This window comes from Hemicordylus capensis, chromosome 2 (assembly GCF_027244095.1).
Source record: "Hemicordylus capensis ecotype Gifberg chromosome 2, rHemCap1.1.pri, whole genome shotgun sequence".
Lineage (NCBI taxonomy): Eukaryota > Metazoa > Chordata > Lepidosauria > Squamata > Cordylidae > Hemicordylus > Hemicordylus capensis.
Genome location: NC_069658.1, coordinates 239,965,268 through 239,990,725, shown reverse-complemented (window position 1 = coordinate 239,990,725; position 25,458 = coordinate 239,965,268). Strand labels below are relative to the sequence as shown.

At 44.3% G+C, this 25,458-nt stretch overlaps 1 protein-coding gene and 1 non-coding gene across 5 annotated transcripts in view; both read right to left on the bottom strand.

Moving 5' to 3' along the window:
* The window catches only part of LOC128347478 (zinc finger protein 420-like), a 40,318-nt gene extending 21,803 nt beyond the window's left edge, over positions 1-18,515 (bottom strand). Inside the window, exons 1-7 of one of the 4 annotated variants that reach the window (XM_053302232.1) lie at positions 18,162-18,343; positions 16,142-16,293; positions 14,469-14,957; positions 14,024-14,150; positions 13,032-13,114; positions 12,534-12,660; positions 9,070-10,139 (exon numbers count right to left, since the gene is read on the bottom strand). In XM_053302232.1, coding sequence (XP_053158207.1) covers positions 9,070-10,139; positions 12,534-12,660; positions 13,032-13,114; positions 14,024-14,150; positions 14,469-14,864 — 1,803 coding nt within the window. In that variant the 5' untranslated portion in view covers positions 14,865-14,957; positions 16,142-16,293; positions 18,162-18,343. The other 3 variants (XM_053302231.1, XM_053302229.1, XM_053302230.1) reach the window with 3 other exon arrangements.
* A 6,506-nt stretch (positions 18,516-25,021) lies between these two features.
* LOC128348352 (U2 spliceosomal RNA) lies at positions 25,022-25,219 on the bottom strand. The gene has a single exon (XR_008318097.1). It is a non-coding gene; the product is annotated as a U2 spliceosomal RNA (small nuclear RNA).
* Positions 25,220-25,458: the final 239 nt, after the last annotated feature.

Below are 25,458 nucleotides of genomic sequence, written 5' to 3'. Positions count from 1 at the left end.
TGCCTCGACTGTTCTGAGCATGCGCAGAGCGCATGCTCTGAACAGTCCAAGAGAGACACGACCACCAGTACCCGGCGGCCATGTTGAGCGGCCACAAATGGCCGCCCCGAAGAAGCCGGGACTGCGGAGGAGGGAGAGACTGGCTGAGGCGGCGGCAGAGCCGCCGCCTCGGCCATTAGCAGCGGCAAAGGACCGAGCGGCAGGAGCCGCCTAACATCTTGGGTGGCCAGAAAGAGCCGCCCCAGCAAGCCGGGAATGCGGGGAAGGAGGAGAGCATTAGCGGCGGAAGGACAAGCAAAAAACCGGCGGGGGGCAGTGGGTGGCGGACCCGGCCGGAGCCGCGGGCGGCGGTGGGTGGCGGGAGGGGGTGAGTGCCGCCCTGAAAAAGCCGAGGGCAGTGGCACTCACCACTCAACCGGGAGCCCAGAGGCAGCGATGGCGCACCCGGAACAACCGCAGGGAGGCTTTGGCGGCGGGGTCGGCCCGCCCACCAAGAGAGAAGCAACGGCGGCAGCGGGTCCAGCCCGGCCACAAAGAGCCCAAAGGCAGCAAAAGCACGTCCAGCCCGGCGCCCAAGCACACCACTCAAAGTCGCACACAAACACCCCTCCCCAAAACAAACAAAGCTACAAGCATACATGTTAAACACACACACACACACAACGTCCCCCGCCCAAGAGCCAAATGAGTAATAAAAAAAGCACCCACAGCCGCCATTCCCTCCCCCTCTCACTATCTCTGCGTGTGGGTTACTGGAAGCGGACTTAGGAGTGAATGGAATGGCAATTTGCAAAGTAGCACTGGGCACCTCTCCCCTCCCTCGCCTTTTCCTTTACATCCGTCGTCCTCCTTTTCTCTCTGCATAGCCTGCCGATGACAAAAGAGGGAAGAAACTTCCTTTTACTCCTGGAATATCCAGAGGACTTTTTCTGCAGGGGCTTGAGTTGGGCGAAGCTCTCTGCATCTGTGAACATTCTTGCTGGGATGGAAGGGGGTTCACCGCCCAAGGAACAGGCTTGAGAGGCAGAAGCTTGCAGAAGCTGCATACAAGCCCTGTACATCCAGATCGAGCACAATCCTGTTCAGATTGTTTTCTGCTGCTTCTCCCCTATAGCAGGTAGAAAGCCAGGGAGCCTTGCTAAAGGGTGGAGGAAAACAAAGACAGAGAGAAAGAGAAAACAAGGAATGAGGAAGGGAGACAGAACAATAGATAAGATAAAATTAAAAAAGCAGGAAAAAGAGAGAAGAGAGAGAGAAGGGAAAGAAAAGAACAAAAAAAAACAGAGAGAGGAAAGAAAAATAAAAGAGATAGAAGTGAAAAATAAAGGGAGAAAAACAAAAGAAAGAAAAAGAGAAAAAGGTAAAAACAACAACCCAACAGCCCCAAAGAACACGCCCATTAAAGAAAGAATAAAGATAAAGAAAACAAAAAGAATTACAATAAAATAAAAAACAGAAAAAAGAGAAGGAAAGGGAGAGCAAGAAAAGGAAGGAAAGGAAAGAAAGACAGGGGGGAAAAAACCCAATAGAAGGGAAGAACAATTAAAGGGGCAAAAAAACCTAGCGCCCGTTATTATAACGGGCTTAAAAATACTAGTACTTCAATAACAACTTGTATATAGGTCCTAGTAAGTGCTCTGAACTTTGTGTTATTAATATTTCAAAATCCGTCAATTCTCTAAGCTTCCTCCCAGTTTTTGTATCTCTTTCTGAACTATGCTGTTTATCTGAGAATACTGAAACCATGGAGCATTTATCCACTCTGCAAAAAGAATTTCAGCTGACTTCATTTTCATTTTATTAACAGTTAAACTTTGCAGATTATATGCCTTTCCTCTCCATTGTTCAAATTTCTTAGTATATTGCTCTTTGTAAAAGTATATATTTATTATTGAAGCTAAGGCGATAAGGCCGGACTTATTCTTCTTTTGTATTTGTCCCAAATATTTAATAAACTATTTCTAATAGAATGATTTTTAATACCCACATCTGTTCTTTTTGCATCAATCCATAAATATTTATGTAATCCATCTGAAAGTCCTGCTCCTTCCATATTCATAATCCATCCATATGGTGCTTTAATCCAATCTGCAATCCATGTCAGACAGCTAGCACGGTAATATAACTTCAAGTTAGGGATAGCCAGTCCTCCACATTCTCTTATATCTTGCATGATCTTAAATTTAATTCTAGGCCATGTATAGGCCCAAATAAAAATTTCATTCAATGACTTTTCTTCTATTCTTATTAGTATCATATTCTCCCCAGTCAGGAAAGGTTTAGCTTTCTTCATCCCTGTAAGTCAGCCAATATGTTCTTCCACATCAACAAATAATTATTTTTTTGAATAGATCCCTATTGACAGCCGTTAAATTTATCCCCAAGTATTTAATTAGTTTAGCAGTAATATGGAATCCAGTTTTCTCTCTCAAGTACTGCTGTTCTTCCTCCAATAAGTTCCATATAATGATCTGTGTTTTATTTTTGTTAATCCTGCATCCTGAAACCATACTATATTGCTGCATATGTTCCATTATCAAGTCTTCCAGTTCCTTTGGCGACTCCTTTATTTTTTGTAATATGTCCACTGACAGGTTCTGCTTGTGCCATAATTCAAGCTACTGTAATTCATTTGTCAGTACCTCTTTCTGCTTCTGTAAGGCTTTCTTTCTATTTGAGGCCATCGAGATAAGATATCCCCTCAAAAAACCTTTGCTAGATTCCCATACTATAAATAAGGAGACATCTGAGGTCATGTTGATTTGGAAGAAGCTCTTTAATTCCATTTGACACTTCTGTTTGATATCCTCCTGTAGTAATAGAAGATTGTTAAGTCACCTTCTTGAGGCTTTATTTCCCCTTTTTAAATTTACAATTAATGGGTTATGATCTGCATAAGTTAAAGGTGCCACTTCAACTCCTAACAGTTTAGGTAAAACTGACCAACATCCAACACATGTCAATTCTTAAATATGTTTGATGAGGACTTAAAAAATAAGTATACTCCTTCTCTAAAGGATATTTATATCTCAATGCATCAACCAAGAACTGACAGCATATAATCCTCTACATTTTTAGGTAACTTGCCAGAGTTGTTCTTGTATTGTCTGGATTTGTCAAGAGTCTGGGACAGCTCCCAATTAATATATTCCAAAATTATGACATCTCCTTCAACTATTTCCTATAACGACTGAAAAAATTGATAATAAAATTTTGTTTTGTCATCATTAGGCACATAGATTGAAACAATCATAATTTTATTGTATTCCGTTTGGAACTTCAGTATAATAAATCTGCCATCTTTGTCTTGAATCTGTTTTTCTAAAATCCAAGGCAGATTTTTGATATATATCACTGCACCGGGATTCCCCCCCGCCCCCACCGTATCTGCCGCAGCTACGTAGTTCTGGCCTTAACTTTTATACTCCAATAAGTTTACGTTGTCTTTCTTAATATGCATCTCTTGAAGACATGTAATATGTGCTCTTTCTTTTTTTAATTAAAAAAAAAAATTTCCCTCTTAAATAGGGAATTTAGTCCATTAATGTTTTTTGGGGGGGGAAATTAATTGCTCCATAATTCTGTTTAATACAAAAACTAGAAAGTTGCTGCCTGATCCAGTTTCTGGTCTTCTGCTTGGCCGTGTTCTTTCGAGACATTTTCTGCTGTAGTCAAAGAGTCCATCAAATGTCTCGCATCCTCAACTGTGTATACAGGAGCCCTCCCTCTGTCCATAAAAACTTCTAGATGAAATTATACAGCCCATCTGTATTTAATCTTTTTCTCTTGGAGGAAAGTCATTAAAAACTTCATTTCCTGATGCTTCTTAAGTATATCCGGTGAAATATCTGGTAAAATTTCTTTTAAAAAAACAACTTTTTATTCAAAACATCTGGTAAAATTTCTATCACTTTATCCCCAAACTTCAGAGGTTCGTCTACTCTTTGTGGTTGCAGTATCATATCCTCTGTCTTCATATATGTGAATTTTATAAGGATATCTTGTGATAAATTCTTTCTGCGCACATACAGATTTTATTCTGTAAATTTCTTGAATCTCCAGTGTCTCTCCCGAATCAAGACCCAAATACTCTATGAAAATTCCCTCAATTTCTTTCTCTAAATTCTCTTTTCCAATACTTTCATCCACTCCGCAAAGTTTCAAATTACATCGGCGACCTAACCTTGATATCCCAAAATTTGCACCCTGACTTGCAACTGTTTCAACCTTAAATTACACCTTTTTTGCTCCAATATAAGTGCCACCTGCTTTTCTGCAGTCATATTAATCTGCTGTTCATGCTGGTCTAATTTCTTTCCAAATGTCTCCAATGTCAGATTCATATCAGTTTTAAATCCAGTTTGCTTTCAATATTCTTTGTTATCTTCCATCTGTCGTAGATTTTTGCTCACATTTTGTAACTCCAACATAAACAGTCTCCTGCTAATGTAAAAGTGTCATCTCCTTTTCCTTGTTTGTCTTCATCAGTGTTCCCTGCAACAGGGATTTCCAGATGTTGTTGACTACAGTTCCCAGAATCCCCAGCTGCAATGGCCTTTGGCCGAGGATTCTGGGAATTGTAGTCAACATCTGGGAATCCCTGTTACAGGGAACACTGGTCTTCATCCATTTTGATACATCTTCTTTACTGTTTTTTTCCCTACTCATTTTTAAAGAGTAACATGAACATTTATCCCTAAACCAAAAAATTTCATCGAGTGGCAATAGTTTCGATAACATCAATCACCATTAGAATTATTTATATTCAAAATTGCAAAATTGCTTATTCACAATTGAGTAGGAACATATAACCAAAAAACTATATGAATATACCTTTCACCTGAAGAAAGCACTCTATTCATCATCAAAGTAAAATAAGCTCTTCTATATGAATTACATTACAAATTTTAAAGTCTTTAAACGCTTCTTAGAGCAATCTTCTACACAGTTAATATAATCCCAATTATTATAATCCCCCCCCCAAAAAGCTACTCTCCCACTTTTTCCAGCTTGCTGAAAATAGAATAATCAGTCCAGTCAGTTAAACCCTTTCATGATTAAATCCAGTAAAATTCAATCGTCGAAAAATAAAATGAAATGAAATGATTTCTAAACTTTACTCAGCATATGAATATTTTATCCTTGAACTCCCTCTTGTGGTGTCTTAAAATATTTCCAGAGCGGGGGTGGGGGTGGGGGGGAGGTAGAGTAAAAATTAGATCAGTGCAATTAAGAAATCACTGCCATCTTATATCCTTCCGCTAAGAAAAATTTGTAATCCATATGAGCCAATTTATATAGTCCACAAGAGTCCAAAGTTCTAAAATTCTACAATTCAGATCTTCATGAAAACATCTAAACACCACTCATCCTCAGTTCAAACCTTGCCATTTAAAATACCCTCTCCCTTAAAAACATCATTGCATGTAACTGTACTCCATTTTGCTTTCACCTTTGGAAAGGAAAAAGAAAAAAAGAAAGATTTTATAATCCAATTAATGTCTCTTTCCCAGATGCAAGCTCACCAATAAAATAAAATAAAATAATATCCTTGATCATGCAAACTTTAACCAGTAATTATTCTCAGTTACTCTGCCCATTAATCCATTTATCTTTCTCCTTAAGCTATCCAAAAAGAAGAAAAGAAAGAAAATATATCACTTATAACACTGGAAAAGATAAAACTGCCAAGCTTGAAGATCTTACACAGCTGGCAAATAAAGTCCAAGTCCAAGTCAAAAATAGAGAGAAAAAGCAGAAAAAAAGTTCTATCTGAGAGTCTAAAACTTACAAATAGTTCTAGCGAGCTGGCTCTTTTGTAGCTTTTTGCTGTCCTTTCCATAGCTGGGTAATTAACATATTTGTGCAGATTGTATATTTTTCCCAGGATCAAACTGCTGTGCATCCACTGAAAATAATTTACTGCTCTCCACCTCTTGTTTCTTGACATACCATCTAAGAATTTCTTTTTAACCATGATTAGGAGGAGCAGCCCACAAAGTGAGCTGCTTCTAAGGAGCCATCATCTTGCCTCCTCATGTTTCTTAAGATTTGAGCTCCAATAGAAGCTTTTTCCACACTCCTAGCATCTAAATGGTTTCTCTCCTGCTTGAATTCTGCAATATGGTATAAGATTTGAGCTGCAACCACACTCCAAACATTTAAATGGTCCCCCGTGTTAATTCTTTGATGTCTACTAAGAGCAGACCTCCAACTGAAGTGCTTTCCACACTCCAAGCATCTAAATGGTTTCTGTGTGAATTCTTTGATGTTCTCCAAGATTTAAGCTCTTCTTGAAGCTCTTTCCTCCAAGCATGTAAATGGTGTCTCTCCTGTGTGAATTCCTTGGTGTTAAACATCAGAGCTCTGACTGAAGCTCTTTCCACACTCCAAGCATCTAAATTAGTGGTGCACCTAGGTAGTTTTGGAGCCCAAGGCCCTGCCACTTAAATTAGCTGAATGCATTACTATTTACATCAGAATATGTTCAGAGAAAGGTGGATTTTGTGTCTGGATTTTTAGAAGGAATTTCGAACAAGAAACTTCCCATTGACAACTTGCACAACACATACCACATTTTGCATGGAAGCAGACTTTCCAGGCTCCCACTTCCCCCTCTTCCCCACTCACCTCCATTCCAACAAAGGTGGCAGGGGGGCGGCAAAGTAAAGAAACTCTCCACAAGGTGAGGCAGTGGGGGAAGGGGAGAGAAATGACTTGGGCCAGAGTGCATTTGTTTTAAAGAAGCCTGCACAAGCCCCAATGGATTATTTATCATTCACAACCCAACTGGGGCACAACACATGTCCCTTGCTCCACAGTTCAGACACACACCCAGAGGTACTCTAACCCTCAGGCCTTGCGGACCCAGCCCGTGGCCTCCAAACCCAGGAGGGGGGGCCTCCGTAGGACCTCACAGTTTGCAAGGACCCCTGGGCCAGACAGGCCCGCCCAGAGGCTGCTCCGGCCACCACTGCCACCACGGGGTAAGGGGAGGCCTACTCAGCTCACCCCCAAGCCCCCAGATGCACACATTGGCGGGTAAAGGCAGGTAACCTTTCATGGGGCAGCTATGGGGTGGTGGCAGGAGGCCCCCCAAAATGCAGGGGCCCTATGCAGAGGGGGGAGCCTCATGGGGTGGTGGTCTGGGCACCACTACACACACCTGGATCACAAGCCAGCTTGGACATAGAGTGCATTTGTAAGGGGGGAAAGTTAAACACACAACAAATGCCCCTTGCTTCGGAGTTCTCATTCAGATCTGGACAGCAAACCAACCTGAGCATAGGGCATTATTATTTTTTAAATGTTTGTTTATTTGGATGTTAATGTTTAGTTCCACTTACACTAGGTGTGAAGTACTCTGCGGGTAGAGATAACTTTCTGCCACCTATACTGCAGTAAGGAAAAAATGATTAAAAATCAAAAGTATCAACTGATCCACTTCAAATTAAATATGCAGAGCCTTCCCTCCCTGCCCTAAATCTGTGCCCAATATCAAAGCCCTATACCAAGCCATTCCAGGAGAGCTAAAGGGTGGGGCAAAAGGGGGGGCAGGTGCTTTACCCTCTTTTATGAAGGCTAGGGGCAGATCTCCATATGGGGGTGGATTGGTTGTCCAAGAAGCGGGAGGGGTTCAGTTCCAGAAGTTTTTGTCATTTTCTGCCATGAAGCAAGCCAGTTACAGGACTGTTTTTTTGATATATTTTTTTTTAATTCAAAAATGTATTTTAAAATCAAATTATATATACAGAGCCCTGGCACCCAGCCCTACATTTCTGCCCTATGGCAAGCCATTCCATAAATATACAAAGTGGGGAGATAGTCTCAAAAAGGAAATCACATACTTTCTATCAGGTCTGAGGAGGCGGGGTCAGGGCAGGGCAGGGCAGGCAGAGGGTGTGCACAGTTCTCTTTCTTTCCAGCTGCCTCTGCCTGCAGGAGTACTGAGTTTGAAGCTCAGTTCCCTAAAGCTATTTGCTCCCCACCCTCACCCCACCCAGTTGGAGGCTGGCTCAGAGAATGAAGAACAGCAGTTGCATTGTTTACCCAGGGTGTTAGTCAACTCCTTCCCCAACTTGAAAGAGACCTAGTTGTTTGCCTTCTCTCCCTGCCACCTCCCCGCCGCCTGCATCAGCCATTAGCTTCCCTGTGTTTGTGGATAACTATTGAGGCTAAGATGTAATGTAAGCCTCCTACCTGGTCTGAGATTCAAACTTTTGTTGGGTGGGTGCCATACACTTCTTTGCTTTCAGCACACACTTGCCTTGATGTGCCTCAGAAAGCAAGGAACAGCGTAAACAGAAACATGTGGGAGACACTGCTTGCAGTTCTGCTGTTGCACCATCCTCAGCCTGCCCACGAGGGAGGGAGGGAGGGAGGAGTGGGTGGGAAGTGTGCTTTCCTGCTGTGGGGCTTGGTGGAAGGGACATCTCGGTGGGGCCCTTTGGAGGGGGTGCTAGTACTTTGCTGCAGAATCATCCTCCCCATGCGCCCCTCGCCTGGGAGAGGCAGCAGCCTGAACTGGACCTTCCACAGACAGCCACATTACATACTGCCAGAAGTGCTGCATCTTCTGGCAGCAGCTGCCAGGCTCTCTCTAATGCAGAAGCAAGGCGTGACTCGGAGGCAGGCGTGCTGCTTCCAAGAGCGAGAGTGTAACTCAGCTGACTACTGCTCAGTCCCATCTGGCCCCAGATGCAACACTGAGAGCTAGGAGAAGAAGAGGGCAGGCACACTGGGGCTGGGTGATCTGGAGGTCCCCCTGAGACAGGATCAAGAGGCCCCCAAGACAGCCGGGGCTGTGAGGCCATGGACCAAAGCCCCCAAGTCCAGAGGAAAGAGCGCCTCTGATCTAAATGGTTTCTCTCCTGTGTGATTTTTTTGATGCTTTCTCATTTCTGAGCTCAAACTGAAGCTCTTTCCACACTCCAAGCAGCTAAATGATTTCTCTCCTGCATGAATTTTTTGATGTTTTCTAAGATGTGCACTCTGATTGAAGCTCTTTCCACACTCCAAGCATTTAAATGGTTTCTCTCCTGTGTGAATTCTTTGGTGTGTCCTAAGAACTGAGCTCCGATTGAAGCTCTTTCCGCACTCCAAGCATCTAAATGGTTTCTCTCCTGTGTGAATTTTTTGATGTTTTCTAATTTCTGAGCTCCAACTAAAGCTCTTTCCACACTCCAAGCATCTAAACGGTTTTTCTCCTGTGTGAATTCTTTGGTGTTTCTTAACATCTGAGCTCTGAATGAAGCTCTTTCCACACTCCAAGCATCTAAATGGTTTCTCTCCTGTGTGAATTCTTTGGTGTTTCTTAAGATCTGAGCTCTGAATGAAGCTCTTTCCGCACTCCAAGCATCTAAATGGTTTCTCTCCTGTGTGAATTCTTTGGTGTTTCTTAAGATCTGAGCTCCAACTGAAGCTCTTTCCACACTCCTGGCATTTAAATGGTTTCTCTCCAGTATGGATTTTTTGATGTTCTCTAAGATTTGAGCTCTGAGTGAAGCTTTTCCCACACTCCAAGCATCTAAATGGTTTCTCTCCTGTGTGAATTCCATGGTGTTTCCTAAGAATTGAGCTCCGATTGAAGGTTTTGCCACACTCCAAGCATCTAAATGGTTTCTCTCCTGTGTGAATTTGTTGATGTTTTCTCATTTCTGAGCTCCAACTAAAGCTCTTTCCACACTCCAAGCATCTAAACGGTTTTTCTCCTGTGTGAATTCTTTGGTGTTTCTTAAGATCTGAGTTCCAACTGAAGCTCTTTCCACACTCCAAGCATCTAAATGGTTTCTCTCCTGTGTGAATTCTTTGGTGTTTCTTAAGATCTGAACTCCGATTGAAGCTCTTTCTACACTCTAAACACTTAAAAGGCTCCTTAGTTCTCCAGTGACATTTAAGCCACGATTTATAACTGATGCTTTTCTCACATGAGAGGGGCTTCCTCCTTTCCTTCCCCTTCTCTATTTCTTCTTGGATTGGTGTTTCTTGGCAGTCACCAGCATGAACAGGAGAAGATTCATTCTTTCTCTCCTGGTTTCCTTTTGTTGCTTTTCTCTGTTGTCCTTCCTTTTTAAATCTTGCTCTTTCTACTCGTGATCCACATGATTCTCCTTCAGCCTTGCTTTCCCACCCATTACCTGCTAAGCGAGAGAGAGATAAAGAAGCCTAGTACAGAGTGCAGGGAGAAAAGAAGTGTCAAATCAAGCAATAAAGCCAATTAATTGCTACCGCAAATGACAAAACAGACTTCAGAGCAGGAAGTAAATCATGAAACTCATCTTCAGTGATTGACAGTGACTGTTCTAAACCTAATGTGGCAGCAGGGAAGTAACTTGCCCAGGGAGCAAAAGGTTGCCAGTTAGAAATTCGAATTCCCGCTGGTATGTTCCCCAGACTATGGGAAACACCTATATCAGGCAGCAGCAAAATAGGAAGATGCTGAAAGACATCATCGCATACTGCGTGGGAGGAGGCAATGGTCAACCCCTTCCTGTATTCTACCAAGGACAACCACAGGGCTCTGTGGTCACCAGGAGTCGACACTGACTCAACAACACAACTTTAGGAGAAGAGTCAGTTGCTTGTTGGTCTGGGAGCAAGAGGAAGCAACAAGCTTGCATTTCTCTCCTAAATAAGATCTTAAGCAAGGGAACACAGCAAAGAAATAAGAAATAAATAAATCACCAAGAACAACTAAGTCTGTTAAAGCTGGTGATTTTCTAGAGTTTGTTTTCTGGCAGGAAATTACAGGGCGGTTAGCTTAAAGTCTGTTCCAGACAAATTGATGGAAAGCATTGTCAAGGATAAAATTGTAAAGCACATGGAAAAACAGGCCCTGCTGGGGGAGAACAGTATGGCTTCTGCAAAGGGAAATCTTGCCTCACAAACCTTTTGGAGTTCTTTGAGAGTGTTAACAAGTGTGTGGATAAAGGTGATCTAGTTGACATAATATACCTGAACTTCCAAAAGTCATGGGATAAGGGGACAAGTACATGGGTGCATTGCTAACTGGTTGAAGGACAGGAAACAGAGGGCAGGTATAAATGGAGAGTTTTCACAAAGGAGGGAAGTAAAAAGTTGGGTCCTCCAAGGATCTGTACTGGGACCGGTGCTTTTTAAGTTGTTTATGAACTATCTAGAAGTTGGGGTGACCAGTGAAGTGGCCAAATTTGCAGATGACACTAAACTATTTAGGGCAGTGAAATCTACAGTGGATTGTGAGAAACTCCAAAAAGATGCCTCCAAACTGGGGAAGTGGGTGACAAAATGGCAAATGCAGTTTGATGTAAGCAAATGAAAAGTGATGCACATTGGGGCAAAAAAACCCAAACTTCACATATACCCTGACGGGATCTGAGCAGTTTGGTAACTGACTAAGAGAGAGATCTTGGGGTCGTGGTGGACAGCTCATTGAAAGTGTCGTCTCAGTGCACAGCAGCTGTGAAAAAGGCTAATTCCATGCTAGGAATCATTAGGAAGGGGATTGAAAATAAAAATATTAATATTATAATGCCCTTATACAAATCTATGGTGCAGCCACATCTGGAGTACTGCATACAGCTTTGGTCACCATATCTTAAGAAGGATATTGTAGAACTGGAAAAGGTGCAGAAGAGGGCAACCAAAATGATCAGGGGCCTGGAGCACCTTCCTTATGAGGCAAGGCTACAACACCTGGGGCCCTTAACCTTGGTAAAGAGGTGACTAGGGGGAGACATGACCGAAGTGTATAAAATTATGCATGGAGTAGAGACAGTGGACAGAGAGAATTTTTTCTCCCTCTCTCACAACACTAGAACCAGGAGTCACCCCATGAAACTAAAGGGAGGGACATTTAGGACTGACAAGAGGAAGTACTTTTTCACACCACACATAATTAATCTATCAAATTATTTGCCATGGGATGTGGTGATGACCACCATCTTGGATGGCTTTAAAAAGGGGCTTAGACAGATTCAGGTGAGCAGGTCTATCAAGGGCTACTAGTCTGGTGGCTGTGGACCATCTCCAGCCTCAGAAGCACAATGCCTCTCAATACCGGTTGCAGGGGAGCAACATACCTCTTGCTTGTGGGCTCCCCAGAGGCATCTGGTGGGCCACTGTGTGTAACAGGATGCTGGACTAGATGGGCCTTGGGCCTGATCCAGCAGGGCTGTTCTTATGTTCAAGCTGCCGGGTCCATTGCTTAAAGCCGAAAGTATTAGTCTGATGCCTAAATGAAGCTGCTTCCCCCCCAGCTTGACTTGAAATTCAATTGGGAAAACTAGTCTTGGAGAAAGATTCAGCAGGGCTCAAACACAGGGAAGAGAAGCACTTTCTCAGAATATTTCTCTGAGGGAAATATCCAGGAAGAAGCCCCCAATATCAAAGCCTAACACTGTTTCATGTGGTTCCAACCACAGGCTGCTGGATAAGTGTTCCCCCACCCAGCAAAGAGGTCCCACAATCCTGCCATAAGAACACACCAAAAAGGAAGGCTGGGTCCCAATCAAGAAAGAAGCAGCAGCAATTTCTGGAAAAAGAGGGAGCCTTACCCAGAGAGGCCACATTCTGCCTATTCTCCTCCATGACTGCTCTGTGCAGGGCTCTTCGGTCTGCATCCAGAAGGGCCCACTCCTCCTCCGTGAAATGCACAGCCACCTCCTCAAAGGACACGGCACCCTGCAAGAAGAACATATTTGACTCACAGGCAAGAAAACAATTTGCCCCACCCCGCCCTCATGTAAGCAAATCTCTGGAGAGAAATAAGATGGAGCCGCTAAGGGTCCTCTGGTAGGATTCAAGTCCTCACAGCCTTCCTAGTGGGCAGATTCCAGAGAATCAAAGATTTGCTTATTTGACACATTAAAATTTAATGTTTATCTATAATTTTTATCTTTTTATGAATTTTAAATGTGTTATATTTTATGTTTTAATTCTGTATGCTGCCTAGAGATATTTACACTAGGCAGTATATAAATTCATGAAATAAATAAATATTTCAGGCTCAGAAAAAGTCACCCTGGCTGTCCCCCACATGATGCCTCTCCTACCTGATCTGGTTGTGTAGAAGCTGTATTTTCCTCCACATACAGGAGACATGACCTTGTCAACACCTCCAGTGGTGTTCCATGAACTGAGAGAGACAAACGTGATGAGAGGATGGTTAATCGTAGAGTCATAAAACATTACCGTATGAAGGACCCTTTAAGCTCTTCTAATTCCACCGCTTGCTCACTGCATGGAATTGCTACTGTGTCCCTGACAGATGGCTCTCCAGATAGCTTATCCTGATATATCCAGTATCAATTCCTGCTTAGGGAAAAGATCACCCCACTCCCACTGACTCCTGGGCAGAACTAGAGGTGCTGACTTGGACATATACATTTTTTAACTTGCTGGATGACTTCACAGGCAGTCACACATCCATGGGATCAGAGTTGTGTCAAAGCAGGGAGTCTTCAGCATTACTGACTTGCAGGATTAATGGGCAGAGTAGCACACGGGGAATGAAATCTGGAAGTGATGTTTGCTTCTATCCTTTCCCTGCAAAAGGACTGATCTCATGGACAAATTTCTGGTAGTGAACAGCACTTTTGCAAGGAGAGGAGAGAAAAGGAGGAAAAATCACTCCGCAGACTCCTTCCTTGAGTGCTGCCCTGCCCATCAAGACTGCAGGGCAACCGCTCTAAAAGCTCCCTGCTCCAAGGAAGCTCTGATAATGATGACAGACTGCTGCCTATCCCCATCAGGTGTTGACTCCAAAGAGTTCTCCAGCTTTGTGCAGGATAGACTAGAGCAGGGATTCTCAAACTTGGGTCCTCAGGTGTTATTGGACTTCAGCTCCCATATTCCCCAGCCTCAGTGGCCTTTGGTTGGGGATTATGGGAGTTGAAGTCCAATAACACCTGAGGACCCAAGTTTGAGAATCACTGGACTAGAGAAAAACGCCCCCCCCCCCCGACTCAGGGGAACAAAGAAGTAGCCCTTTTTAGGCAGATGGGAGAAAGGGGACGCAGCAGAAGTGGGATCCATTGTTCCTTACCTAGTAAGGTGGAATATGCATGCTCCTTCTGAGAGGTCCCCGCCTGCCGCAACTTCAGTTTGGCATCTGATAGAGCTTTCTCTGCCTCAGAATCAGCAGTAGACGGTTTTGAGAGCCGCCCCTGCACCTGAAACACCAACAAAAATCCCAGGTAGGGAAGCGGGAGGCAGGGTTTAGAAAAGGCAATGGCCGAGGTGGGTGAGTGAAAGGAGGAGGATTAGGATACTTCCCCTGCAAGGACACTGAGAGAAATCTGGGCAAATTAAGGACATTTCTCCTTGCATATATTATTCTCAGTTTCAGTAATCAGACTTAACCATTAATTAGCTTTACTGCTTTCTGATATTAGTGACACCTTGAACTTTCACAGAAAGCTGGGATAACAATTTTTAAAACCAATGAACATATGAAGAGAACTCATTTGCTCTTCAAGCAGCTCTCTCACCTGCTGCTCTTCCTGCTTCTTGGCCTCTGCCTGGCTCAGGAGGAAACCTTCTGCCAGGGCCACTGCCTGCGAACTGGTCTCTGCTCCACATTCCCTCACCCAGCTCTCCATCTCCATGGGCAGGATGGTTAGAAACTGCTCTAGGATCACAAGGTCCATGATCTGGTGTTTTGTGCGTTGCTCTGGTTTGAGCCACTGACGGCAAAGGTGGTGGAGTCGGCTGCACACCTGTCGGGGCCCCTCAACCTCCTGGTAGCGGAACTGCCTGAAGCGCTGGCGCTGTACATCTGAAGGGAGCGTGTCCTTGTGCAGGATTTCCAGCAGACTCCTTTCCCAGAATTCCTGACTGCTCCCAGCCTTGATGGTCTCTGGGCCACCTGAGTCTTGCATTTCCATCTCCAATTCCGTGCTCCAAAGGCAGCCTCCAAGAAGCCTGAAGTTCTTTCACCAGCGGACAGGAACAGCTGTAATGGGTGGGGCCACTGAGTTCTGCAAAGATAAAACTTTGTTTTGTGCTTGAAGTAGAACACCCCCAAGTGGTGGAGGCATTTCACTAAGGAAAAGGGATTATTTGAGCTCCTGACAAAGACCTTTCCCCTATAGGAAAGGAGCCAAACATCCACAGGAGATGTTTGCCTGGAGAACAGAAGGAGGTTCATTTGCAAGTCACAGACCAATGTAGTGCCTCCTCCCTGAAAAGGCTGGCTTTGTACCAAGGAGGAGAGCTGGTCTTGTGGTAGCACTCATGACTTGTCCCCATAGCCAAGCAGGGTCTGCCCTGGTTGCATAGGAATGGGAGACTTGATGTGTGAGCACTGCAAGATATTCCCCTCAGGGGATCCCTGGCTTCTCCAAGATAGGGCTGAGGGATTCCTGCCTGCAACCTTGGAGAAGCCGCTGCCAGTCTGTGAAGACAATACTGAGCTAGATAGACCAATGGTCTGACTCAGTATATGGCAGTTCCCTATGTTCCTATGTACCCCCACTGCCCAAAACAGCCTTCTCTCTCCCTACCCCCCCATCCCTCTTTCCTCCCCAAATACTCCAGCCAGATATGCCTCTCCTCCTTTCCTCCTCCTCATTCTGGGACCACTCTCTTTCCCATTAGGGCACTGCAAAGCTATTTATAGCAAGGGGCTTGAAACCTGGCTTCAGTCTCCTCAATCCCTCCTTCTTTTGCAAACAGCAGGAAAGAAGCTTATCTCGGCTTGGGAGGAACTGTAGAGAGATCAGCGGCACACAGGCCATCTCCCCATGAGCTGAAATGCGGGGCTGGGGGCTTGGCTTTCTTTTCCATTTCTGCCCCCATCAGTGTTCCCTCTAACAAGAATTCCCAGATGTTGTGGACTACAAGTCCCATAATCCCCAGCCAAAGGCCACTGCACCTGGGGATGCTTGAAGCTGTAGTGAACAACATCTGGGAATCCCTGTTAGAGGGAACACTGCCCCCCCACCACCACCATCACCACCTTTGACCACATTCACTTCCTGGGCTTTGCTCTTCCCCTGGAGTTACATGCAGCTGGCCCACCCCTTCCTTGATCTTTATCACCCACGTTCCCTCCAAAACTCCCCTCCAAATTTGGGCTCCCCAAATCCCAGGTCTCTTTCCCAGGGAAGGGGACAGGGCAGGAAGAAACTTTTCCCCTTTCTAGGATTCATGTCTCTCTCACCTTAATTCTGACCTGGCATTTCAGTGGAGAGTCAAAGGGAGCTTCTTAGTTTGCTTTACAAAAAATGTTCATGTCGATAAAGGGTGTGTTAAACTCTCATCTCAATCTATCCATACCAGGACTATGACACTGGATTTATGCGTCTTCAGTATCTATGTGAGAGATAGAAATTCAGCAGATATTGTTTTCCCACATGGAATCACTATGGTAGACTTTGTCTGTTCAATTCCTGCCTGTCACCTAGTTCCTCCTGGTTCTATCCTGACTAGGTGCATTGGTGGCACATATTCCAGATCCTCACCCCAAGAGAAAGCCCCATAACCAGTTTCGTCCAACATCGGGGTGCTCAGTGTGGTAAAAGAGGAGGAGATCCTCCCCCAACTGCCACACAATGTGTTCAAGACCCCAAATCTCAGTGGTTTCTCGCAGGGACTTGAAGCTTCCTGAGGGACCACACAGCACTTCCAGCTCTTGGGGTATGAGCAAAGCCACTTCAAATTACATTTCCAGCATGAGAGAAACTGCCCCTCCCCTCTGCACTTAGGTTTCCTTTTTGTGCAGGTTCACATTGCATGCCTCTGCATTTTCATTCTAGCCAATGCAGAGTGTGTGTGAATATGTGTGTGTGTGAGAGAGAGTGCGCTCCATGAGGAGGAACACAATGTTGCCTTCAAAACCTCGTATCTTAGACTGGGAGTATTTGTATACACTAACAGATTTCTTCTCTTCCCCCACCACCACCACATGTATGGTGTGCTTTACATCAGTTTATTGGTAAAACCTATTTATATATTTATATATATATATATATTTATTTATTTGATTTCTATACCGCCCTTCCAAAAATGGCTCAGGGCGGTTTACACGGAGAAATAACAAACAAATAAGATGGAACCCTGTCCCCGAAGGGCTCACAATCTAAAAAGAAACATAACATAGACACCAGCAACAGTCACTGGAGGTCCTGTGCTGGGGGTGGATAGGGCCAGTTACTCTCTCCCTGCTAAATAAAGAGAATCACCACAGTAAAAGGTGCCTCTTTGCCAAATTAGCAGGGGTTAAATTAGCAGGGGTTTTTTAACCAGTGAAAACCTTAAGCAAGCAGACTAATATATTGTTTTAAAAAGTCAACTTGAGCATACACAAGAGGTTTTGTAACTAGAACTTTCAGAGAGCTTGCTGAAACTGAAAACTGGTTTTCCCACTCTTCACAGCTAGGCAAGGCCGTTCTATTTGCCTTGCCCTTAATCTTTGCCTTGCACTAAAGAGTGCTTTGCTCTTATCATGTTAATAATTGCGAAGATTCTATGTCAGTGCCTCTCCCTGGCATTTGCTGTGGGGTATTCAGAAAAACTTGCTTAAAACCAGGATTTCAAAACCCAGAAATCTCGAATGGACTTCGGGGTAAGTCTGGCTGATGTGTGAACCCACACTCTCTCTTCCAGAGCAGATGCGCAGTAACAGCCCTGTGTGGAAATCCTCCTAGAGAATGGAAGCAGGTGCCTTCATTTACAGGCCACAGACCACCAATGCAACACCCCACCTCCTCCCCGAAAAGGCTAGCTTTGTGCGCCCCGCTGGCCACAACAGCCTTCTCCCCACCACCAACCCTCTTTCTGCTCCCCGCTTCCTCCTCCTCCGGAGACCACTGTCTGTCTTTCGCATTAGGGCCCCGCAGAGCTATTTATGGCGCGTAGCTTGAAAACTGGCTTCAGCCTCCTCCTCAAAGCCTCCTTCTTTGCAAGCAGCAGGAAAAAAGCTTTTCTTGGCTTGCGCGGAACTGCAGAGGGATCAGCCCGGGCCCCACACAGGCCACCCAGCCCCCCGTGAGCTGCAATGAAGGGCTGGGGTGACTTTCTTTCCCCCTTTCACCCCACTCACTTTCTGGGCTTTGTTCTCCCCGGAGGGAGTTGCATGCAGCCAGCCTGACCGACCGCCTGCCCCTTCCTTAGCCTTCATCCCCCCTCCCTCCCGTCCGCCACCGAGACTCCCCTCCGAATAGACACCCCGAGCGGCTCACCGAATCCCGGAGTCCTCTTTCCCAGGGATGGAGGCGGGGCAGGAAGAGACTGATGCGATGCCAATCACGACCCCTTTTGCCCTCTCTAGGATCCACGTCTCTCTCCCCTTAACTCTGAGCTGGCATCTCAGTCGGGACGGGAGCCCAAGCGGGGCTGCTTCTCTTCCTTGCCCTTCAGAAGAGGCAAACTACTCACCTGGATAAGGGGCCTTTTAACTTTCAATCCAAGGCGCCCATTCATAAATTTGTGCTCTCGCTCTCTCTCTCTCGCGCGCGCTCTCTCTCTCTCGTTAACCCTTAGATTGCCGTTCCAGCCGGGGAAGCAAAGCTTCCTCTTCATCCTTTGACGGAGGGCAACGAGAGTGCATGGCCAGGAGAGAAGGCCGTTTATATGGGTGGAGTCTACACTCCGGATTAATTCTTTGTGACTTCTGAAGCTTGGTCCCTCGCTTTGCCTTGAGCAGTCCTTCGTCCGGGAGTGACCAACGGGAAGCTGTTGTTGAGAGCTATTCGTGATTATTCTGGTCATCCCTAGCAGGAATAAATGGCAGCTGCGGATTATGGGAGTTGTAATCCAACAGCAGTTGGACAGGCTCAGATGGGACACGGGTCCCCCTGACTTCCCCTCCAAGCCTTTCCCGTGATTTGTTAAGAGCACCCAGCGTTTTTCCTTTTCCCAAGGGAAGGTTCCTCTTCCTCCTTCCACCTTTTTTCCTCCAAACAACTGTGGTAGCCCATCCCCCCCAGCTGAACTAAACAATTATCCATGTGTCTTATTATCTGCTAACCAAATAAGTTTTTTGCATTCAGATAGGCACCAAAAAGACTGAATTGAGACTTCCCTTTAAAAAGATCCAAGACAAGAGTGATCCTGTGCAAAAATTGAAAATGTCCCCATTCCTCACATCATAAAACCAATAGTATCTGTTCTCCCCGCAATTGGCACATCTCTGCTTCACCATCAAGGTCTTCATCAAGTAATTCCCAAAAATTGTTGTGATGCAGCAGTCTTCGTTTCTCTGAAAGCAACATAGGAAGCTGACTGCTTAATACTGGGTCAAACCATTGGTCCATCCAGCTCAGCATTGTCTACACAGACTGGTGGTGTCTTCTCCAAGGTTGCAGGCAGAAGTCTATCTCAGCTCGATCTGGAAATTCCAGGGAGGGAACTTGGAACCTTCTGCATGTAAACATGCAGATGTTCTTCCCGGAGCAGCCCCATCCCCTAAGAGGAATGTCTTATAGAGCTCACATGTAGTCTCCCATTTGAATGCAAATCGGTGAGGACACTGCTTAGCAAAGGAGACAATTCATGCTTGATACCACAAGACCAGCTCTCCTCCCATAGACCAGCTCTCCTCCCATGGCCAAGAAGCAATAACTTGTGTGTTTTTACTCTAACTGCTACACTAGCCTGCCAGCACTCTTTTTACATTTGCATTATAGCCACTGACTTTGCTCTTAGGGGTAACTTGGCAAACCCCTATGTATTTATTTTATTTAAGAGAAATAATGTTAGGTGTGATGACAGTATTTAAGGCTCTTCTTCCTTAGCTCCAAAATACTTTAGTAGTTCATTATGGGAAGCTGCATTCCAAAACACACACACACACACAACCCCTCCCCCCCCCAATCCCAGCTGCAATAGGCATACACTGAAAAGGCTAAGACACTGCCCAGATAGACTGAGTTTTCCAAAGGAAAGTAAGGGAACTATACCTCTCTGCACATGCTAAGGGAAAGGGTTAGGGTTGAAATGCCTTTCTACCAGCAGAAACAAAGGTGATTTCTCGGAACTGGATTTGAAGGACAGTGTACCAAATATACACTGCACCCCCTTTGGTGGAAATTGAAGTTTTGCTCTAGAAATTAATTGTGTGGCTTTATTTCAGTATATATGCAAATCATGCATCTCTTTAATAAAACAACTCAGTTAGTGACAACTGATGAATATGGGTCTTTCTTATTTATTACATGTGATGAACCATGAAGTTACACTGTGCTTTCCTAAGGATCTATCCTTATTAGAGAAATTACTCAGACCCCAATTTAGGAGCACATCACTCCTCCAAGGTAGTTGGAGGAGTTGAAGACTGATCTAGAGCACTGGCCACATTTGTAAAATTAAAAAACGTTGCCAGTCTGTGTAGACAATACTGAGCAAGGTGGACAAATGGTCTGACTCAGTATATGGGAGCTTCCTATGTGGGGGCTCAGAGAGGAGGGACTCACTTCCAGAGGATGTCAGGAGTGCAGAACTTCTACCCTCCTGCAGATGTTGAACAGAACTACAACTTCCATCATCCTTATTGGTCACTGTGCCTAGGGATGATGGGAACTGTAGTCCAAAAATAGTGGGTGTGTCAAATGTGTGCAGTATGTAGTATTGGGTAACATTGGGGGAGCCCAATCTGGAAGCCTTAACCAACATAAATAATGCCTAACTTGGCCTTTTAATTTCAAAGGAACTACTATGAATAATTTTCCCTGTCATGCCAGCCATTATTATTAGCTGACATGCAGAGCAAAGATGCAATAGTGTAGTGCAAGAGCAAGGGTGCAGCAGTGCGTTGCGAGAGCAACCTAGCAAAACTTTCCAATTAACTGCACTGATTCATTGAGGAATTGGCAGATTTTGATAGCCTCCCCTTCCCCAGGATTCAGGAAGCCCTCTGTGACTCCCCCAAAATTACTATTATTTATTTATTTATTTATTTATTTATTTATTATTAATTATTTCTTGTTTGCACAGTCAGACAGATGTTATTGACTGGTTTGTTTTATCCAGACATCGAGTCCTTCTCAAGGACCTGGGATGGCTGAATTTTATTGTCAATGTTGCTGCTGTTGTTATAGATATCGTCACAGAATATAGGCTGTTCCCAGTATTAATAATAATAATAATAATAATAATAATAATAATAATAATAATAATAATTCAATTTCTATACCACCCTTCCAAAAATGGCTTAGGGTGGTTTACACAGAGAAATAATAAAGAGGAGACCTGGTCTTGTAGTAGCAAGCTCACAATCTAAAAAAGAAACATAAGATAGACACCAGCAACAGTCACTGGAGGTCCTGTGCTGGGGGTGGATAGTGTCAGTTACTCTCCCCCTGCTAAATAAAGAGAATCGCCACATTAAAAGCTGCTTCTTTGCCAAGTTAGCAGGGGAGAGTATGTCCCTGAGGGCTGTCTAGTCCTTTGGGACAGGGGCGTAACTACTATTAGGCAAGGGGAGGCGGCTGCCTGGGGCCCCCCACGCCTCGAGGGGCCCCCCCAAGGCAAGTCACTTGACTATATATTGTGAAGTGTGTGTGTGTATGTGTGTGTGTGTGTGTGTGTGTATCAGTGAGGGGCCCATTTTAAAATTTTGTCTCTGGGACCACTCCAGCCTTGTTACGCTCCTGCTTTGGGACATACCTGTATGTTGAGGTGGCATTAAGGGTTACCTGGGGAAGGGGAAGGCATCAAAAATTGCCTATTCCTCACTGAATCAGTGCAGTTAGTTGAAAAGTTCTGCTAGGCTGCTCTCTCACTGCACCCTTGCTCCATATGTCAGCATGTATGCATGTATGTATGTATGTATGTACAGCATTGTTTGGACAATGGTTTTTCCTATGACACTCTATGGATGCGAAAGCTGGACCTTGAAGAAGCAAGACAGAAAAAGCATTGAAGCTTTTGAACTTTGGTAGTGGTTAAGACTTTTGAGGATACCATGGACAGTCAGGAAAAGAAACAAATGGATCATAGAACAAATCAATCCAGAATTTTCACTCGAGGCACAAATGACCAGGCTCAAACTATCATACTTTGGACACATTATGTGAAGATCCATCTCCCTTGAGAAGTCCACAATGCTGAAGTAAAGAGAAGAAGCAGACGACCAGCAGCAAGGTGGATGGGCTCAATTATGACAGCAATGAATGCACCACTGAGAGAGCTTAAAGGCCAAGTTGAAGACAGATCATCCTGGAGAGAATCTATCTATGTGGTCGCTAAGAGTTGACACAGACTTGATGGCACTTAATCAATCAATGTATGTATGTATTATGTATGTATGTATTTTTATTCACTCTTATTATTATTTATATGCTGGTAATCAGTGAAGAGGTTCTGAAAGTGGTTTGTACAGAACAATAATGAGAAGAAGATGATCCCTCGTCCCTGGAGAGCTTGCAGTCCTCCTGGCCCAGCTAGCAGAGGTGATTCCCAAACTGTGTGTCACACGAGGGCCTGAAGAGGGTCCCCTATCCTCAGAGGGCTCACAGTCTAAAATGAAATAGGGGCGGACAGTGTTCCCTCTAACAGGGATTCCCAGATGTTGTTGACTACAACTCCCCAGATCCCCAAGCAAAAGCCATTGCAGCTGGGGGTTCTGGGAGTTGTAGTCAGCAACATCTGGGAATCCCTGTTAGAGGGAACACTGAAGGGGGACACCAGCCGCAGCCACTGGAGGGAAGTGATGCTGGGCCAAAGAGGGGCAGTTTCTCTCCCCATGCTAATTATAGAACACCCAGCGCTCTGAAAGGTGCCACTTTGCCCAGTCAGCAGGAGAAAATAAACAGGGTGACAGGTCCCTGCCCTGAGGAGATTACAATCTAAACTTTGAAAGAAGGAAAGAGACTAGGGAGGGAAAGAAGATGGAGACGAGGGAAACAGTGTGTGGAGGTGGGGCTGGGGGATGCAGTAATTCCAGCTGCTTGTACTTATACAGCTTCAGTAGGGGATACAATTTGGGAACCTGATCCTACACATTTCCCAGAGAGGAGTCCCACTGACTCCAACAGGATGAACTTCCTGTGTGAGGTGATTCTAGTGAAGGCAAAATACTGTAACAGAGTATTCATCCTACCCACTCGATCTAATTTAAAACTAAGTCATCAAAATCAATGTCATATTTTTGGTTTTTTTTAAATATTGTGAGCCCTTTGGGGACAGGGATCCATCTTATTTATGTATTATTTCTCTGTGTAAACCACCCTGAGCCATTTTTGGAAGGGCGGTATAGAAAGTGAATAAATACATAAAAATAAGAAGAAAGCAGCAACTTACTTCTGGGGAAACAACAACAATTTGTATACGGCTTTTCAACAAAAATTTCCAAAGTGGTTTAAATGGAGAAATAATAAATAAATAAATAAATAAATAAATAAATAAATAAATAAATAAGTAAGATGGATCCCTGTCCCCGAAGGGCTCACAATCTAAAAATAAACACGACAGACACTAGCAACAGTCACTGGAGGTACTGTGCTGGGGGTGGATAGGGCCAGTGACTCTCCCCCTGCCAAATAAAGAGAATCACCACGTTAAAAAGGTGCCTCTTTGCCCAGTTAGCAGGTGGGTTGGCTAGAAAATCGCTTGGATTAAACTGGGCAGGTGGGTAGGGGGCTGCCTACAGAAGAGGTATGAGTGGGGCCATAGCTCCATGGCAGAGCATTTGATTTGCAGGCAGAAGGTCCCAGGTTCAATCCCTGGCGGCAGCATCTCCACGTAGGACTGGGAAAGACTCCTGCCCGAAACCTTGGAGAGCTGCTGCCGGTTGGAGTAGAACATATCGAGCTAGCTGGACCAAGGGTCTGACTCAGTACAGGGCAGCTTCCAGTGTTCCTAGGGGCAGCTTCAAATAGATTCATCTGCATGAGAAGTGCTGGGCTCTTGGGCATGCAGAACTGGGCATGCCAGGTGGAGGAAATGCGGAGAACGGTGGAGAAAGTTTCCCTATGTGGTGGGGTTGTTTTAAAAAAATAAATCAGCTTTATTGCACAAACCTTTTTTTAGAATTTGGCTCAATGTTTGGGTCTGATATACAATCTGATCCAGTGCTGGCATTGCTAGGTATACAGTTAGGAGATCTACAAAGAGCACATAAAGACTTTATCGAATCTGGACTAACAGCAGCAAAGAAGGAGATTGTGTTCCACCAGAAAAGTGAGGCACTCCCTGACTCTGACCACTGGTACGCTGGACTCTGGGAACTAGCCTTAACAATCACAGGTCTCTTCTGGAATTTCTCATTCTAACACTTTAATTATTTGCCTGCTCCCCCGATCAGTTATGCCAATAAACTCTATGAAGTTTGTCATGTTACAAAATGGTCACTATACATTTTAGAAACGTGTGCTTATAATATGATAGCTATGTATGCCAGTGTGGTGTAGTGGTTAGAGTGCTGGATTAGGACCAGGGAGACCCGAGTTCAAATCCCCATTCAGCCATAAAAAACTAGCTGGGTGACTCTGGGCCAGTCACTTCTCTCTCAGCCCAACCTACTTCACAGGGTTGTTGTGAAAAAGAAGCTTAAGTATGTAGTACACCGCTCTGGGCTCCTTGGAGGAAGAGCGGGATATAAATGTAAAAATAACAATAACAAATAAATAACAATTTTATTTTCTGCCATTATGTTCCTGAATTTTATTTGCTTCACAAAATGTTAGATAAACCATAAATTCAGACAGATAGGTAGATAGATATGCCTGGTGGGAGTAATCAGGCTCGCCCCCAAATAAATGCCCTGCGGCTCTGAGAGGGAGGCTTGCCCTTCACCCCTCTCCCCCAGCCAGCCCAGGAGCAGCAGCTCAGCCAAGCCTCAAGGCCAGGGAAACGCCCATCCCAAATGTACTGATTGTCAGAATCTGAGCCTGTTTTGAGAGGCTTTCAGCATCTTTAGAGATGAACAAGCATCATAGACAATGGGAAGAAAGCAGAACTGTGATGAGAATTGTGGGGGAAAGTATTTTAAGAGAAACGAACTTTTCAGCAGTTGCCTAAATCACAGAGAGCAAAGCAACAAAACAGAAAAAGAATAACGATTTCTTAAATCTATTTTTGAACAAGCAATTCTCTTCCCAAAAGGAAAAACACCATTCCTGGAGACACTGCAATACCAGGTTGATGCTTGGAGTGAATGAAGGAAGCTTTTATTTCCCATCCTAGCTCTAAAAATCCAGTTAATATTCAGTCCTCATATAAAAAACATATCAGTTATTGCACTGATAAGAACAGACACCAGGGTGGATTTGATTTAAATCAAACTGATTTAAATCATGATTTAAATCACTAGCAGGGTGGATAAAAATCAAAAAAATCCAATTTAAATTTTAAAAAATCCAATTTTTAAAATTTAAATCAGATTTTTTTGATCTTTATCCACCCTGCTAATGATTTAAATCATGATTTAAATCAGTTTGATTTAAATCAAATCCACCCTGACAGACACTACACCAATCTTAGCTATTAGACCAAGAAGCAATATCAACCATGTTTCAAAGTGCTAACCACTATTCCTCC